This window comes from Glycine max, chromosome 18 (genome assembly GCF_000004515.6).
Source record: "Glycine max cultivar Williams 82 chromosome 18, Glycine_max_v4.0, whole genome shotgun sequence".
Taxonomy (NCBI): Eukaryota; Viridiplantae; Streptophyta; class Magnoliopsida; order Fabales; family Fabaceae; genus Glycine; species Glycine max.
In genome coordinates this window covers 53,023,205-53,037,824 of record NC_038254.2, presented here as the reverse complement: position 1 = coordinate 53,037,824, position 14,620 = coordinate 53,023,205, and the positions used below count along the sequence as shown (strand labels likewise).

At 27.7% G+C, this 14,620-nt stretch overlaps 2 protein-coding genes and 1 non-coding gene across 4 annotated transcripts; all 3 read right to left on the bottom strand.

Annotated features, from left to right (window-relative positions):
• Nucleotides 1-3,133: 3,133 nt before the first annotated feature.
• Nucleotides 3,134-3,206, bottom strand: TRNAA-AGC (transfer RNA alanine (anticodon AGC)). The gene has a single exon. It is a non-coding gene; the product is annotated as a tRNA-Ala (tRNA).
• A 1,479-nt stretch (nt 3,207-4,685) lies between these two features.
• Nucleotides 4,686-7,215, bottom strand: LOC547837 (desiccation protectant protein Lea14 homolog). 2 transcript variants are annotated; one of them, NM_001358123.1, is made up of 3 exons: nt 7,108-7,215; nt 5,900-6,096; nt 4,686-5,200 (listed from the first exon to the last, which is right to left on the bottom strand). In NM_001358123.1, exons 1-3 carry the CDS (start codon nt 7,114-7,116, stop codon nt 4,948-4,950), a joined length of 459 nt encoding a protein of 152 aa, NP_001345052.1. In that variant the 5' UTR covers nt 7,117-7,215; the 3' UTR covers nt 4,686-4,947. The 2 variants fall into 2 exon arrangements, with proteins under 2 accessions (NP_001345052.1, NP_001238709.2); NM_001251780.2 differs by lacking the exon at nt 7,108-7,215 and having other exon boundaries at nt 5,900-6,299.
• Nucleotides 7,216-11,022: 3,807 nt separating this feature from the next.
• Nucleotides 11,023-12,799, bottom strand: WRKY64 (WRKY transcription factor 64). The gene is given in 2 exon segments (NM_001361408.1): nt 11,023-11,391; nt 12,393-12,799. Coding segments are annotated over 2 exon segments (579 nt in total). The 5' UTR covers nt 12,794-12,799; the 3' UTR covers nt 11,023-11,213.
• Nucleotides 12,800-14,620: the final 1,821 nt, after the last annotated feature.

The following is a 14,620-nucleotide window of genomic DNA, read 5'->3' as shown; positions in this document are numbered from 1 at the left end:
ACTCAAAGAATAACTCTTTTAGAATTATTTATCATCTTAATAATTTATTTTCTTTAAATTTAATATTTAAGATTAATTACTTATTACAATCATTAGATTTCAAGAAAGTGAATAATGAAAATAAGAAATAACTTTTATATATATATATATATATATATGAGGATCAAATTATATCAATGTAACTTTGATAATTATTATATTATTTTTATAATTTGATACAAAATATGATTTTTATGAATTCAACAGTTGAATTATATCTACATATTACCAAAATAATTTATGTCAAATTTTATAAAAAAATAAACAATAATAAAAAAGTAATCAAATGATTCATATTTTAATATATTTTAAAATATTTATATTAATTTATTTTAATTTATATGAAATAAATTTTTAAATTTTTAATCTAATGATAAATTTTAAAAAATATTATTAAATTAAAAATTATAAAATAATACTATAATTATCAAATAGTTATTAAAATTATACTGATATAATTTGATGACTCATATATATATATATATATATATATATATATATATATATATATATATATATATATATATATATATATATATTTGTGTTAAAACTTTAATTAAAGTAAGAGATAAATATACTTTATTTTCACTGAAATGGGTAATGTTTATAAAATAAGTACGTAATAGATAAATCTTCTTCCTGCCCACTTGAGAAAGAAGTAATATTCTGAACCAAAAACATAACTGGAATGAGAGAATCTTCAAAGCCATTAGAAAGCAGCTGAATGGCAACCTGCTCCTTAAAACAACACAGTTCAGCTTAAACTGCCCCCACTCCTATCAGTATTCAGACTAATTTATCTTACGGGCTACTTAACTTGTTCCCAAAAAAAATCAGTATGTTTATCCCACTTTACTTGCTTTCAATTTCAACAATTTTCAAAATGGAAAAACTAAACAAACCAAAATATGGAGATGCTCTACCATCTGGGCTACATCCCCAATTACCTAATCCATTATCTGAATTTTCTCTACCAAAGAAACTACCATGCTATAACTGAAAACAAAAGACACCTAAAATAAATTATAAATAAACAAATCAGTCGGCCATCTTTGACTAGGCAATTTTATTTTGATAAATGTTTGACTATATGGATATTTTTCTACTTAGCCTCCAAATTAGCATTATCTCTTCTCCTTAGCTTAAGATAACATTGCCTACTTTGCACTCGGGCACAAGTAAACAAGAAAATAGAAAAAATAATATGGAATCATAATCTCATCACATCAGCTTCATTAGTTGATTTTCTTTTCATAATATAAAACTATTTTCTCTTTTACATTTTCAAACTCATTTTTCCTGACTTTTATGTCCTCATTTTGTACAGGAAGACTTATATATATAATACGACTTGAATTTTCAGTTTTTTCTTGCGCATGATTTTTCTTGTGGAATTTCACGTAGAATTATTTTATTTTTTTTTATGAATTTTGTGATTTACTTGAAAATTTTCCACAAGAATAATCTAAAAAAACTTCATATGATGTTAATTAAATTCATACATTTTTTTTTATGTATTTGGGTACAATTTTGTTTATAAAACACTTAACATATGTCTTGCAATTTTTTTAGAAAAATATTTATAAGGAAATTCTCTAAAAAAAATCAAGGGCAAAAGTATATAAGTCGAAAATAATCTAAAGAATGCTAATGTATTATTATTATTTTTTAAAATAATATCATAAAAGACAGCTAATTAAAAAAGGCTTAAATAAGATTTATTTTTAACGAGCTTAAAAAATGTTTTAGTACATGTAAAGCAAGTGTTTTGATTTTGGTACCTAAACTTTAATTTTCTCAATTTTAGTATCTCATATTTTTTATGTTTGATTTTACTATCTTTCAATGAACTTGTGTTAACTGATGACACAATTAATGGAATCACACGCTAGCAATTACTAATAGCTATGTCGTTTTCAAGATAGATATTTTTTTCAAAAATATAATAGATACCAAAATGAAACAAATTCTCAAAAATAAAAATGTGTCTGATACCAAAATCAAACAAAAATAAAGGTTAGGAACTAAAATCAAAGCACCCATGTTTTATAAGTATCAAAAACTTATTTAAACCTAAAATAAAAAAAAATTAATTATCATCGTTAGTGCACCACACAAACTCTTCATTACCTTTTTTTTTCCTTGGTGTGATACTCCTTGAACCTTTAGGGCTTCTCGAACGACACTTGAAAGATTCTAGCAGCAGCTTCCACGACAATGACCATAAGCTTTAACGAAATTCTAATGGTTGAGCACCTGCAAGTAATACCACATGAAGGAAAATATGTTACTACTTTTCAAGGTACATTTGTCATTAATTCATTTATATATACACCTTAATTACAAAGCAGAACTTTTGACAATAAATTCTCTCCTTTAAGTACATTCAAATAAGCACTCATTTCTCAATCTATAGTTACGTTAATAATTACATGTTACAATGACTCTTAAGTGGTTTGATTAAGGTATGTCTTATGACTACTAAAAATATATTTTCATAGCCGCATTTCAAAATAGTTATATGTTATTTAGAAAAACATTTTTGAAAGATAAAAGGAGGTCCTAAGGCATGTGTCCCATTTAGAAAAAAGGACATAATGGATAATTATGATATAAAAAGAGGATGGGTTACTTAGTCATCATGTTCAGGTTTGGGAGAAAAAAAAAGAAGCCAAAATGTTACAAGCCCAAACCTAAATGCCTTCTTGCTTAGAAACCAAAAGTTACTCACACAACACATTAACTCTAGACCCAATGTTGTGCCACCTCCCTCGATCTTTCTCGAACTATTACATTCTTTAACCATCTTTATTACATTTGTCAATTTTTTCCCTAATATCTCACTTTTATTATTAGTTCTTTGAAAATGAAAGCTAAGCACATCCTGCCACGATCTTAGGTTCCACTGGTGTTGATTTCCTGTCAGCAAAAAAACTTGTGTCGATATTATTTGTTGTCATAAACTACCTAAGCCACATGGCAATTTGGATTTTCCCTCGAGCCAAACTTAAAAAATCAGTATATATGATTCTTTCTGCCACCTAATTTCTATTTTAGTCGACAAAATAAAAAAAACTTAATAAACAATCAAAAATGGAGATGCGGGGTATCGATCCCCGTACCTCTCGCATGCTAAGCGAGCGCTCTACCATCTGAGCTACATCCCCGAATGTAATGTGCACCTTTAAAATAATTCAAATAATTTATTTTATAATTGAAAGGGCTAAAACTTGTTAAATCCTAGTGTATGAGCAGAGTAGACCGGCTTACTTCGAGTTTGTGGTGGATAATTTTATTTTTTTTCCATAAATGTTTCACTATGTATATTTTTCTACTTTGCCACCAAATTAACAATATTTTTTCTCTTTAGCTTTTATATTCTTATTATTATAATACTATTGTTATATTTTTCTACTTTTATATTCTTATTATATATATATTCAACATAATAGTGTAATAGAACAAAATATTTAATCATTATAAAAAATAAAAATAAGAGAAAAAAACAAAAGGTTATATAAGTACACTCAAATTAGTATCATTATTTAACATGGGTGAATACATTATCTATCATAAATACAATTTTTTTTTTATCATTATAATCAAAGTGAGAACTTTCAGCTACTAGGCAACATTTCTACGAAGAAAGTCAGAAACTAACAGTAATTAATTATTGTCAAAACAAATGTCTCTGTGTAACCAGTAAAGTCTCCATGGGAATTGTAAGTTCATTGCTAACAAGAACAGAGAAACCTTAAACGTGTAAAATTATGGTTTATGTGCTCGTGATATATTTTTTTTGGTTCATGTTCCCATGATAAGAGTAAATCTATTTTAAAAACTATAATCTATTTTATTAACTTCATGTCTAACTCCATTTAGACTTGTAAATATTTTTTTTCAACAAGACCCGAGTAACCTTAAAGATTTATGTGCACATGATATATATTGTGGATAATTAAACATGTTTAAAAACCTAAATCTACTTTATTTACTTCTTCTCTAGCTTACTCCATTTGCAAACAACCACTAATGGCAAAAATCATATTTGTTTTGACTTTTTTTAGCAAAATTAAGTTATTAAGAAAAATAGACATTTGGCAACTACATTTGATTGTCATGACCAATGGTGCTGCAAATAAAAAATAAAAAAATGTCATTGTAACTGAAAAAAGTATTACTTAATGTTAATAACGTTCATAGTCAATGTTAGATCCAGTTCTGACCTTTTACGGATCCAAGGTGAAACAATAACGACTCCTAATGTACAACTATTTTGAAATATAAATATTTTTACAAAATGTTACATACAAATAAGAGTTTAATTTTTGTGGAAATTAATTTTTTTTACCTTTAATACTTGAAAATTGAATTTTGTTACAATAATTTTTGTGGAAATACAAAATGTTACATACAAATAAGAGTTTAATTTTGTTACATACAATAAGTAAAGGTCGTTGTTGAATTTAGAATATCTAAAAAAAAATAAGTTGAATTTTGAAAAAAAGTTATTAACAAGGAAATTTTTTTCCTCACATTAAAGTGTTTGATTTTTTTTTGAGTCGTCTTTAAGCACGGATTCATGCAGTCGCACCCAAAAGTGATCCTCAGGGCCGACCTTAGCCACTGCGAAAGGTTGTTTTTTTATGTTAATGCACTTGCCATTGTTGGAAAAAGTACTACTTAATACCAACAATGTTTACATTTTTGGAGTACCAAAACCATGTCTGTTATATGAAATATTATGATGTGTAGTTTATACTTTAAAGCATCCACAAAGGAAAGAAAGAAAAAAAGGCATAATGAAGTGTGAAAACAAAAACTAAAATCCAAATTGATACAACAGGAAAATATGATGGAGGGTGTATTTATTGATTTATTTTCTTTCTTCTATGTCTTTTGTTGGAATCAGGCAAACATGTCAGAGAGGGTTGGGAGCTTTATCTCTCCCTTCTGAGAAAGAGGAATGGTGAAGTTGCCAATGACAGGAAGGTCAATAACTAGACCAAGATCCAATTGGTAATCAATGTCCCAATCTGCACCAATGTCCTTTGCCAAGCTCAGTAATATGCTATGAGGCACCTTCACTGGCACATCCAGCATTGTTGTGTCACTTGCCTTCAGTGACCCTGGGTCAGGTATTGTCCCTGATGCTATCTCCCTTCACCAATAACCAACCAACCAAAACACAAATGTAAATAATTAGGCAAAGAAAAAAAAAAAAAAATATATATATATATATATATATATATATATATATATATATATATCACATGAGAAACGCAGATTTTACAATGCGAATAAGGGAGTGTATTGTCACTTTTAATGTCTATTATAAATTTATAATTCTTATTCAATTTAAAAAATCATATAAAAGAAAATATTAAAAAATAAATAATATATTTGCCATGATTTAGAATAAGTTTATCAATTTTTTTTATAACAAATATTATGTTAGTTTTTCAACGGTTGAGAGTATATTAAACTCAAATACCAACATGGTGTTATAAATTCAACATCCTTAATTGGATTCAAATAAAAAATACAATTAAAAGAAAAATAATAATAAATAATTTTTATTTTCATCACAAATAATAAAAGATTAACTGTTTTAAGACACAGAAATACTTGTTTGAAAAGTATTTTCATTAAATTATTTAGGACATTCAACACAGCGAAATCAGATTAAAATTAATAATACAAACAGATCTGCAAAATCCAACCACCACATCCATTCGATTGCAAATCAACATGATGCATGAGTGGTTCATGATTGAGATGACTGACTCAAAATCTCAAACACAAAAATGAAAACAAAACCAATTAAGCCAACAATACATCAATGGAAAAGGGTACTAACTTGCCAGCACTTTTGAGGGAGTACTTGATCTCACAAATGGGAATGGGAGTGGAATAAGGGTTGGAAACAGAGACCTTAGCCAAGTACTCGACGCTGTCGCGGCTCACGCGCTTGAAATCCACGTCGGTGACACTCGCCTCGGGCTTGGGCATGTTCGTGACTTTCTCCGCAACATAGTTTTTGGCTTTGTCCAACAACTGCGACATTTTCAGCACTGCAAATATTAGACTCACACCGATCACACCCAACGATACCTTAACACCCAAACCCACACGCATTCTTATACATAAACGACACACAAAGGCCCAACACGGTGTCGACACGTGACGACGTGTCGTCGCACGTGACTTTTGGAGGCACAACACAAGGGAATAGGATTAGATCCGATGATGATGAGATTAGGGAACTAATGCTCATTATCCGTGTCGTTTTATTCCGTTTGATGTCGTGTAGCCGTCTAAGTGAAGCGTGTACACGTGTTACGTACGTGCCTTGTAATTACCCCACACCAACCCATTTTGGATAATTTTAGATCAAAGTTTACCTTAGCAAAATACTTTTTTATTTTATTTTTTTCCAAGATGAAATGGTATGAGATTATTTTTGGGAATATATATATATAGTCACGGACCATACTCATCAACTAAATTAATCCTCATTGTTAAACAATATCTTTTTAAGTATAAAATGTAACATTTTTTATTCTAAATAATATGTATAAAAATATCTCCAAAACCGGAAATTAAACAATCATTTTTCTTATTCACTCTTACTTTTTAAAACTTAATTCTTAAAAATTTTAAAAACTAGAAATATAAACACAATCAAGTATCTGTATTATTATCATTTTTGTTTGGAAAATTGATGGTGAGTTTTTTTTATCAATAATTATTATTTTTATTAGAAATGTCAAGTTGCATTTCTTTCCTTCCTTTTTCCTTCACCATATATATGTAATAATTAAGGGTGAAGTAAAATGGGTTGGTGTACTATGCTTTATGCATTCATGCATGAATCGATGAGTGAATCTGTTATAGATCTATCCAAGTACAATGCATCGGTTTTCTTAAAGAGTTTGGTTAAATTAAAGATTAACACAAATTGCGGATATAAAAATTAGAAAATGAATGATTAATCACAAAACATGGAATAAGGAGGAATAGAAAGAAGGGGCGGCGAGGGGAGAATATTTTGCTGAGAAAACTGACCTCCGCCATTATTGATGATGATGAGTGTGATCACGTACGTTAGTGAGAAGAGAGATGAAAGTGAATCTTGTAAATGAAGGTATAATTGTGAATCTGTGAATGAATTGTGAAGCTTAATTAACGTGCCAGTCCTTGTAATAAGGGTGAAAGATACTCTCTCTCTCTCTCTCTTCTTTTCGGAATATTAACCTCAAATTAAGGAGGAAATAAAAAAAGAGAGCCCCACAAAAAGATTCATTGGTGTCTCTTCACTTCCAAGTTGAAGTGTTCCATTGGCATTGAAAAAAAAAATGGTTAATATTAATTTGTCACTATTGATATTTCTATTAGTTGTCACTATCAATTATTAATTATTAATTAATGAAAAATCACACCCATTTACTATTCACTAAAAAAAATCCATCTGAAAGGAGAAAAAAAAAGTTTATGCAGGAATATATATGACTACCTATTTGAAATTTTAGAAAAGAAAAACATATATAATGTATCGGAAAAGAGAACAAAACGTAGAATCTGGCATGGCTTTGTTTTCGGATAAATATGCGGTGCTGCAATAATTGATGAAAAAGTTGAAAACAAATTATTCGTTCTTTGGCATTATCTGGCTGTAAGTGGTTCCAAAGTTGTGATCGCGTGATTGAAGCACTGATAGGTATATAACGTCAGTAGAAAAAAATTAGTAATATAAGTATTTAAACCATAATATATCTATTAATTAATGGTGATTGAATTTAAAACAAATTAATGGTTATGGATTCCGTCCCTAATAGTATAGTATATATTTGAGTCCAAAGTTTTTATATAAAATAAATTACACTCGAATTCTTGTGTTTTTTCTTTAATTACATTCAATACTCCTCACCTTTTTATATTATTTTTATTCTTTTTTATTAATATTGTTAAGTAATGTTAATTGAAATATATGATCAGACAAAATTCTTCTAACACGTACAAAAAAATTGAACTAAATAAAAGAAGAAAAGGTTTATACATTATACTAATAAGACGAGTTCACATCCAAAAAAAGTTGGGTTCACGTCCAATTAGAGAAAAAAAGAGTGTTAAAATGTTTTCACGTTAAAAATAGTATCATGTTTTTTATGAAATTGAGAATAAGAAAGTATTTTAGATATAAAATTTCATTAAAAATTATATAATCAACATGTGTCTATTTCCTGTTAAATTATTAAACAAATTATTAAATAATGTTTAGATAGGAGAAGTTTAACTATAATGTAAATTAAACAATTAAGAAATTTTTTGTAGGATTTAAAAAATGAAAAATGTCGGATGCAATTCGAATCAAAACATTGAGAATTGGAGTGTAATTTACTTTTTTTTTATATAAAAAAAATCTGAGAGAACTGCAATTTGAAATATAGAAAAATTACATAACATAAGTTTTTATTGTGTAACGTTCGATGGTGAATGTAAAACACGCAAAATTTACTCTATCGTTGACATTTGTGGTACTACTCATGAATGGGATTCTCTTGTATGAAAGATATCTGTGATTTGTTTAATAACAAATACACAAAATTTTAATAGAGAAGTGAGCTCTGGGCTGGACATTTGCATCGGGCACAATTGACAATTCTAGTTGGACAATTGGTGGTGGACCCTGGATGGCAATAGTTTTTGCTACAAAAATACTATATGTATATTTACTCAAGACAATCAAAGTTAAGAATATTATATTTTTCTTATTAACAACAATCAATCGTAAATTATTCTGTTTGTTGTTTAATCATATTTGAGGTTCTTCATTCCTTTCCAAAATTATATTTTACAAATATCGAATTTATGTCTTTTCCTACGAATTCATTATATGTTACTAATTAGACTACACCTAACTATTGGGTTAAGCCTATATATATTATAGATAGTAAACCTTTCTTTGCAAATATGTAGTGTAATTATATATCAAACTAAAAATTTAAGGTTATATAATTTAGTTAGATATTAAATGAATATTTTTAATTAATTTTTAAAATGATAAGGTATATGAGATGAAAAGGTATCTCTGATTTGGTGAATAAAAAATAGCTATAGACATTTTTACTTCTTTTATCTTATTTTTTTGTTATATATTTCATAATTACTTTTTAAAAAATAGAAAAATAACTATTCTATTACTGTATCTTCAACTTTATAACAAATTAAATACCTTACTAGTGCGTTTGGATAGAGAATTTTAATTGAGGAAAGTAATTTATCAGAGAATTTGAATTTCTGTAATTTAGAATTCATTGTTTGAATGTTTTTTATGAAAAATTTAAAATTTTAGAATTTTAAAACAGAATTTTAAACAACTAAAAATCTGGAATTTCAATTTCCTTTCCTTTTAGAAATTGAAATTCTTTTCTTACCGTCGTCTCCGAGCTCCTAAAATATCAATCGAGTATGAGCATAGAAGAACACGTATAACTAGTACATCAATCATATTTTTTTTATTCATTTTTTTCATTATCATAATTTTAATTTTTTTTATCCAAACGTAAAATTTTGAAAATAAAAAAATTTCAATTGAAGTATTTGAAATTCTTAGAATTTAAAATTTATCAGAATTTTAAATTTCTCCATCCAAACACATTCTACAAGTAAATAAAAATAACGGCAGATCCAAAAAATTTCTTTAGTGACCACATTAAATTTTTTGCGAGTGTCTTACTTTTTCTATGTTTGGGACGATGTTTCTTTTCAGAAATATGATTTGTTTAGTGTTAAAGAACGATAAAAATTAAAAAAGGTAAATTGATAAAATTATTGTCAATTTTTTTATCTCTTGATTTTCTACATTAGTTTTTTTTAAAAAATATTTTATGGGGATAATATTAATTTTTTTATGGGGGAAAAATAAGATTATTAAATATGTTGAAACAAAAAAACATTCATCTTGTGGGGGCAATTTATGTGCATCCGCCCCTATGTAAATCAATGCGAGTAATAATGAAAATTGACTAAAATTTCATTTGGTTAAAACTGTTTGGTCCAATTTTTTTTTAGCTTATTTTCTCCTTTAAAAAATTTGAGCCAAACTCTTTTCATAAAAAGCTCTAAGGTACATATTTTTATATTGCAAATTAAAACTTTAAAACAAGTAGCTCTTAATTAAGCTAGTACGTAGAAGGAGCTTTTATATATATATATATATATATATATATATAGCTTATCTAGAGCTTAATCATGCAGTTTCATCTTTGATTTCCAACTCGACCTAAAATCCCATCTTTTTTTAGTTTTCCATTGATTTCTCATTTTTTTATAATCATTGATTTTAATTTTTATCACTCTTAGTATTTCATATACAATATTAAGGAAGTAAACTTATATAATTTTGTTCTTGTTTAAAAAAATTAAATAAGGAAAGTTTATGAAAATAATATTAAATAAAAAGTGTGAATAGACATATTGATTTGACTTTTGTTTAAATAAAAAATTAAATAAGAATAAAAAACTAAAATTCAAACAAATAAAATTAAATGAATTAGAGAATCAACAAGTTATTGGTATGAGAGATATTAAGTTAATCTTTTTAAGCAAAGTTTTGGATTCAAATCTTATAAATGAAAAAATATGATTGAAGCAGGGACTCCACTAAACATGATTAGTCAAATTTTTCAGCAGAAACTAATCATGAGTAAAACTAGTAAATACTTCACATTAATGTTATGAGTAAAAAAAATAAAGAAAAATATAAAATAGACACACACAACATATTGTTAAGCAAATATATTGATGCATCATATCTACCTTCTAAAGATTTTTTTAGGGTAATAACTAATGATTTTTTTATTATCTAAATCATATATATTTTGTATTGGAGGCAATCTTGTTTGAGTCGGATAGAATCATGATGAATGAGGAAAATAAAATTTTTCCTCCAAGTATTTAATAGATTCAATACTCTCCAAGTATTTAATATTTAATAGATTCAATACTCTCCAAGTATTTAATAGATTCAGTACTCGAACTCAACACCTATTGTTAGGTTAAAATAATCTTACAGCAATTGATCTACATGTGCGTGATTAACTAATGATATTTAAACATAAACGAAATGTGCTTGATATGCATGTAGTTGTAGGAGAGAAACCAGTTCCACGTTACAAGCTGGCAAGAAACTGTATTTGCTTGAGGAGAGGGGTTAGAGTTTCCATCAACTTCTCGCACGGGTGGTTGTGAATTCCCTCGTAAGTCGTCACCACAATGCTTGTGTCTTTGGATAGCCTTTGCACTTGTTTCTTCACATTGCACGTGTGATGCGTGCAGCGGTAGTAGCTTCTTTATTGCCCAATATTTTTGCAATTCAAAATGATAATGAAGCACAAAGCCATTCAGTGATCTCATCAAAATTAACAAAAATGCATATTATTAATTCAGTAGTCTCATTTTATATTTTATGGTGCATGTCAAGAAATTGGCTGTATTTCTAAATTTGTCAATATCCTTTTTATTAATAAATTGGTTGTATTAACTAAATATTTGATCACATGTCATATTATAGTTATCCTGGTTGAGAAATGAATACGCTAATGAAAGCATCTTGATAATTTAGTGCATATTTCTTTATCCATATTACTGCTAAGGCACTAATCATCAATTTAAGCACAATATTATAAAATATTTTTTAATTAGATAAATTTTAATTCTTAGGTGCAAACTGTTATTCTCTAATTTTTTCCATAATAAAAATTTTACATTAAAATATTATGTCAATTATTAAAGTGAAACTTTAATTCTGACTGAAAAACAATTAAAAACTATATATATGAGATGATATACTTACTTAAATATTAATTCTTTAAGAATTATTTTTCATTATTTATTTTGTTGAGATCTAATGATTAAAATTAATTATTTATTATAATTATTAGATTTAAAAAAATAATTAAGATAAAAAAAACTCTTAAAAAATTATTCTTAAAAAAAGTGAATCATTCCTCTACATATATATATAAGTATTCCTTTTTTATTTTCAAGTTGTTCCAGATTCATCTAACAGGCTTAAAACTGCAGATAAAGTAAAAAAACAACAGCAGGTAAAATCCCTTTTTCTCTTGTAGTGGCTATAGACCAAATACCATTCTTTTCTAACTGATTCACTATGTTTTCGTATATATATCTATGTTCATGAGGTAAGAGCCATCTTTTTTTGTGCTCCCATACGAAGCATGCGTCCTCCTTGTTCCATACAAAATTACAGAAACATATGCATGCATGCATATATGCAACGTAAAAGAAAACAAATCAATTTCAATTCACACACACACACACATATATACCTTGGATATGTGTTATTCTTCACAGCTTTCTGACCATATTTCCTCCAGCGATAACCATCATCCAAAATATCATCTGCACTTCTCGTTTGAAACGCAAACCTTGGCACTCGTGTTGTTTTCTTCATCCTCCCACCTTTCCTTTTCTCCTTGTTTCCCTTTTCCTCTTCACAAGCTACCTTATTTTGAGCCACAAAAGAAGAAGAAGAAGCACATTCAATTGCATCGTTGGCATCCCCATTAAGCAAGAAGCTGTTTTGAGCAGAGAAAAGGTTACCCCAGTCAATGTCACATAGCCCTAATTGCTCTTGAGGGTCCAAATTAGGGCTTTGCAACATCGAATTTGGCGTGAAGAGGAAGGGGTTGTTTTGGGGTGGTGGGTTTGGTGGGTCTTGGCTTTCCATTAGGTCTTAATTCCAAGTGAAGAAGATTATTAACTGAAGAGAAACTGAGATTGTTTTGGTGTTGAAACTTATAAAGAGGATATGAAAGATGGTGGAGGGTAGAAGAGGTTTGGCAGCCATCACATACATACACACGCATGTACATACATACATATATATATATATATATATATATATATATATATATATATATATATATATATATACACTAATGTGTGTGCATTGATGATAACGAAAAATTAGTGCATGCGGGACACGTCTCCTATGTGTTATGGTGTGAACTTGAAAGGCAGTTGAACAGAAAGTAGTTGGATTTAGTTGAGTTTAACATTGGGTGCAAGATATATATGGGAGATAGAGAACTAGCTTATTGCATAATATTTGTGCATTTCTTAGGATACATTCTTGATTCTCCTCACACCAGTTGAAATGATGTACTGTTTACCTACCAATAAAACTTGCACAATGAAATGATTTTCTTACGTCAAATGTACCATCGTAATTTTCGTGCCATTCATTTTGGGATTTTGTTAACATCAATTTTTCATATTATTGTTATAAAATTTAAAATAAAGAAGTATTATAAAAAAAGTATTTATTATATTAAACATATAATTTTGTTAATTAGTTTCAATAATAAAAAAAATCATTTTAACTTTTAATATGAGAACTGATCATCAATGACATGCACCAAAAGTCTCATTAAATTTCACGAAAGAAAAATATGTGAATTAGGTAATGCTGAACATGTGCATATCCTTTTTCTTTTTTGTTTTTTTTTTTGGTTGAGTAAATTAATAATTCTTTCCTCCATTCATATATGCTTAAATTACATTTCCCTTTCTTAAAAGAAGAATATGAGTTACACTTTGGTCTTCTTCAATATAAATAAATCTCTTAACGTACAGAAGTGAATAATTATTCTCTAAAAAAAACAGTGAATACTTATGAATGCCTAGCTCCTTATAATAGTTGTCTTTCATACAATTATTAGAGTTACTAGTGTCACCGATAACTAAGTTTAACTTCAATTATTGTTGATTTTATTATTTTAGAATGTAGAATTAAGTTTTCAATATCTCTATTATTAGTTTTATAATATCATCTAAAATCTTTATTTCATCTTATTATAAGGTCACGAAATTGATAATAAATACTTAAAACTAACTATTAATCATGTCTATAATCACTGTGATAGAAAAAATATCATGTAAAAGACTAATTTGTATTAAAACGATTTCAAATGCAACATATATTTCTCTTTAAAAAATGAAAAGTGATTATTTTAAAATAAGAGACGAGGAAGTGTAATCCTTATGTCTGCTTTTTAGGAAGGAAAACGAAGACAATACCATGTTGAGATAGCTTGCTAGAATGAGCAAAAAGGAATAGCTTGTGGAGGTGGAAAGTTCGCGGTTAGACAGCTGAAATTCCTAAGTGCTCTTAAGTAACCTAATATACAAAGGCACGCATTTGCTCAAATATATAATTATCCAATGTACATGGTATTAGTTACCATGGATATATTGCGCAGAATATGGTGAAAAATGCTTAGTCTTTACAAGTAAATAAGAAAGCAAAAATGAGAAATCCAACCAGTGATTTTGAGGAATCCAATCTGAGATCAATTCGGGATGGTTGTCCGTTTATGATTTATTGTTTTAAAATATTGTTTTAAACAAAAACATGTTGGGCAAATTGTGAGTTTTGTTTTTTATTAAATTTTAAAACTGTTTTACCCTTATTTCAAAAACAATAAAAATTGGTTTGTTGAATTTTGTTGTTAGTTTTACCTGGGAATTGCCTTGGTGACCAATAACAACGACC

Excerpts from the sequence above, each read along its gene's own strand:
- LOC547837 (NM_001251780.2), bottom strand. The coding sequence starts at position 6,177 with ATGCGTGTGGGTTTGGGTGTTAAGGTATCGTTGGGTGTGATCGGTGTG. Across the intron at positions 5,201-5,899 it reads TCCCTCAAAAGTGCTGGCAA|GGAGATAGCATCAGGGACAA; the intron begins GTTAGTACCCTT and ends TTATTGGTGAAG.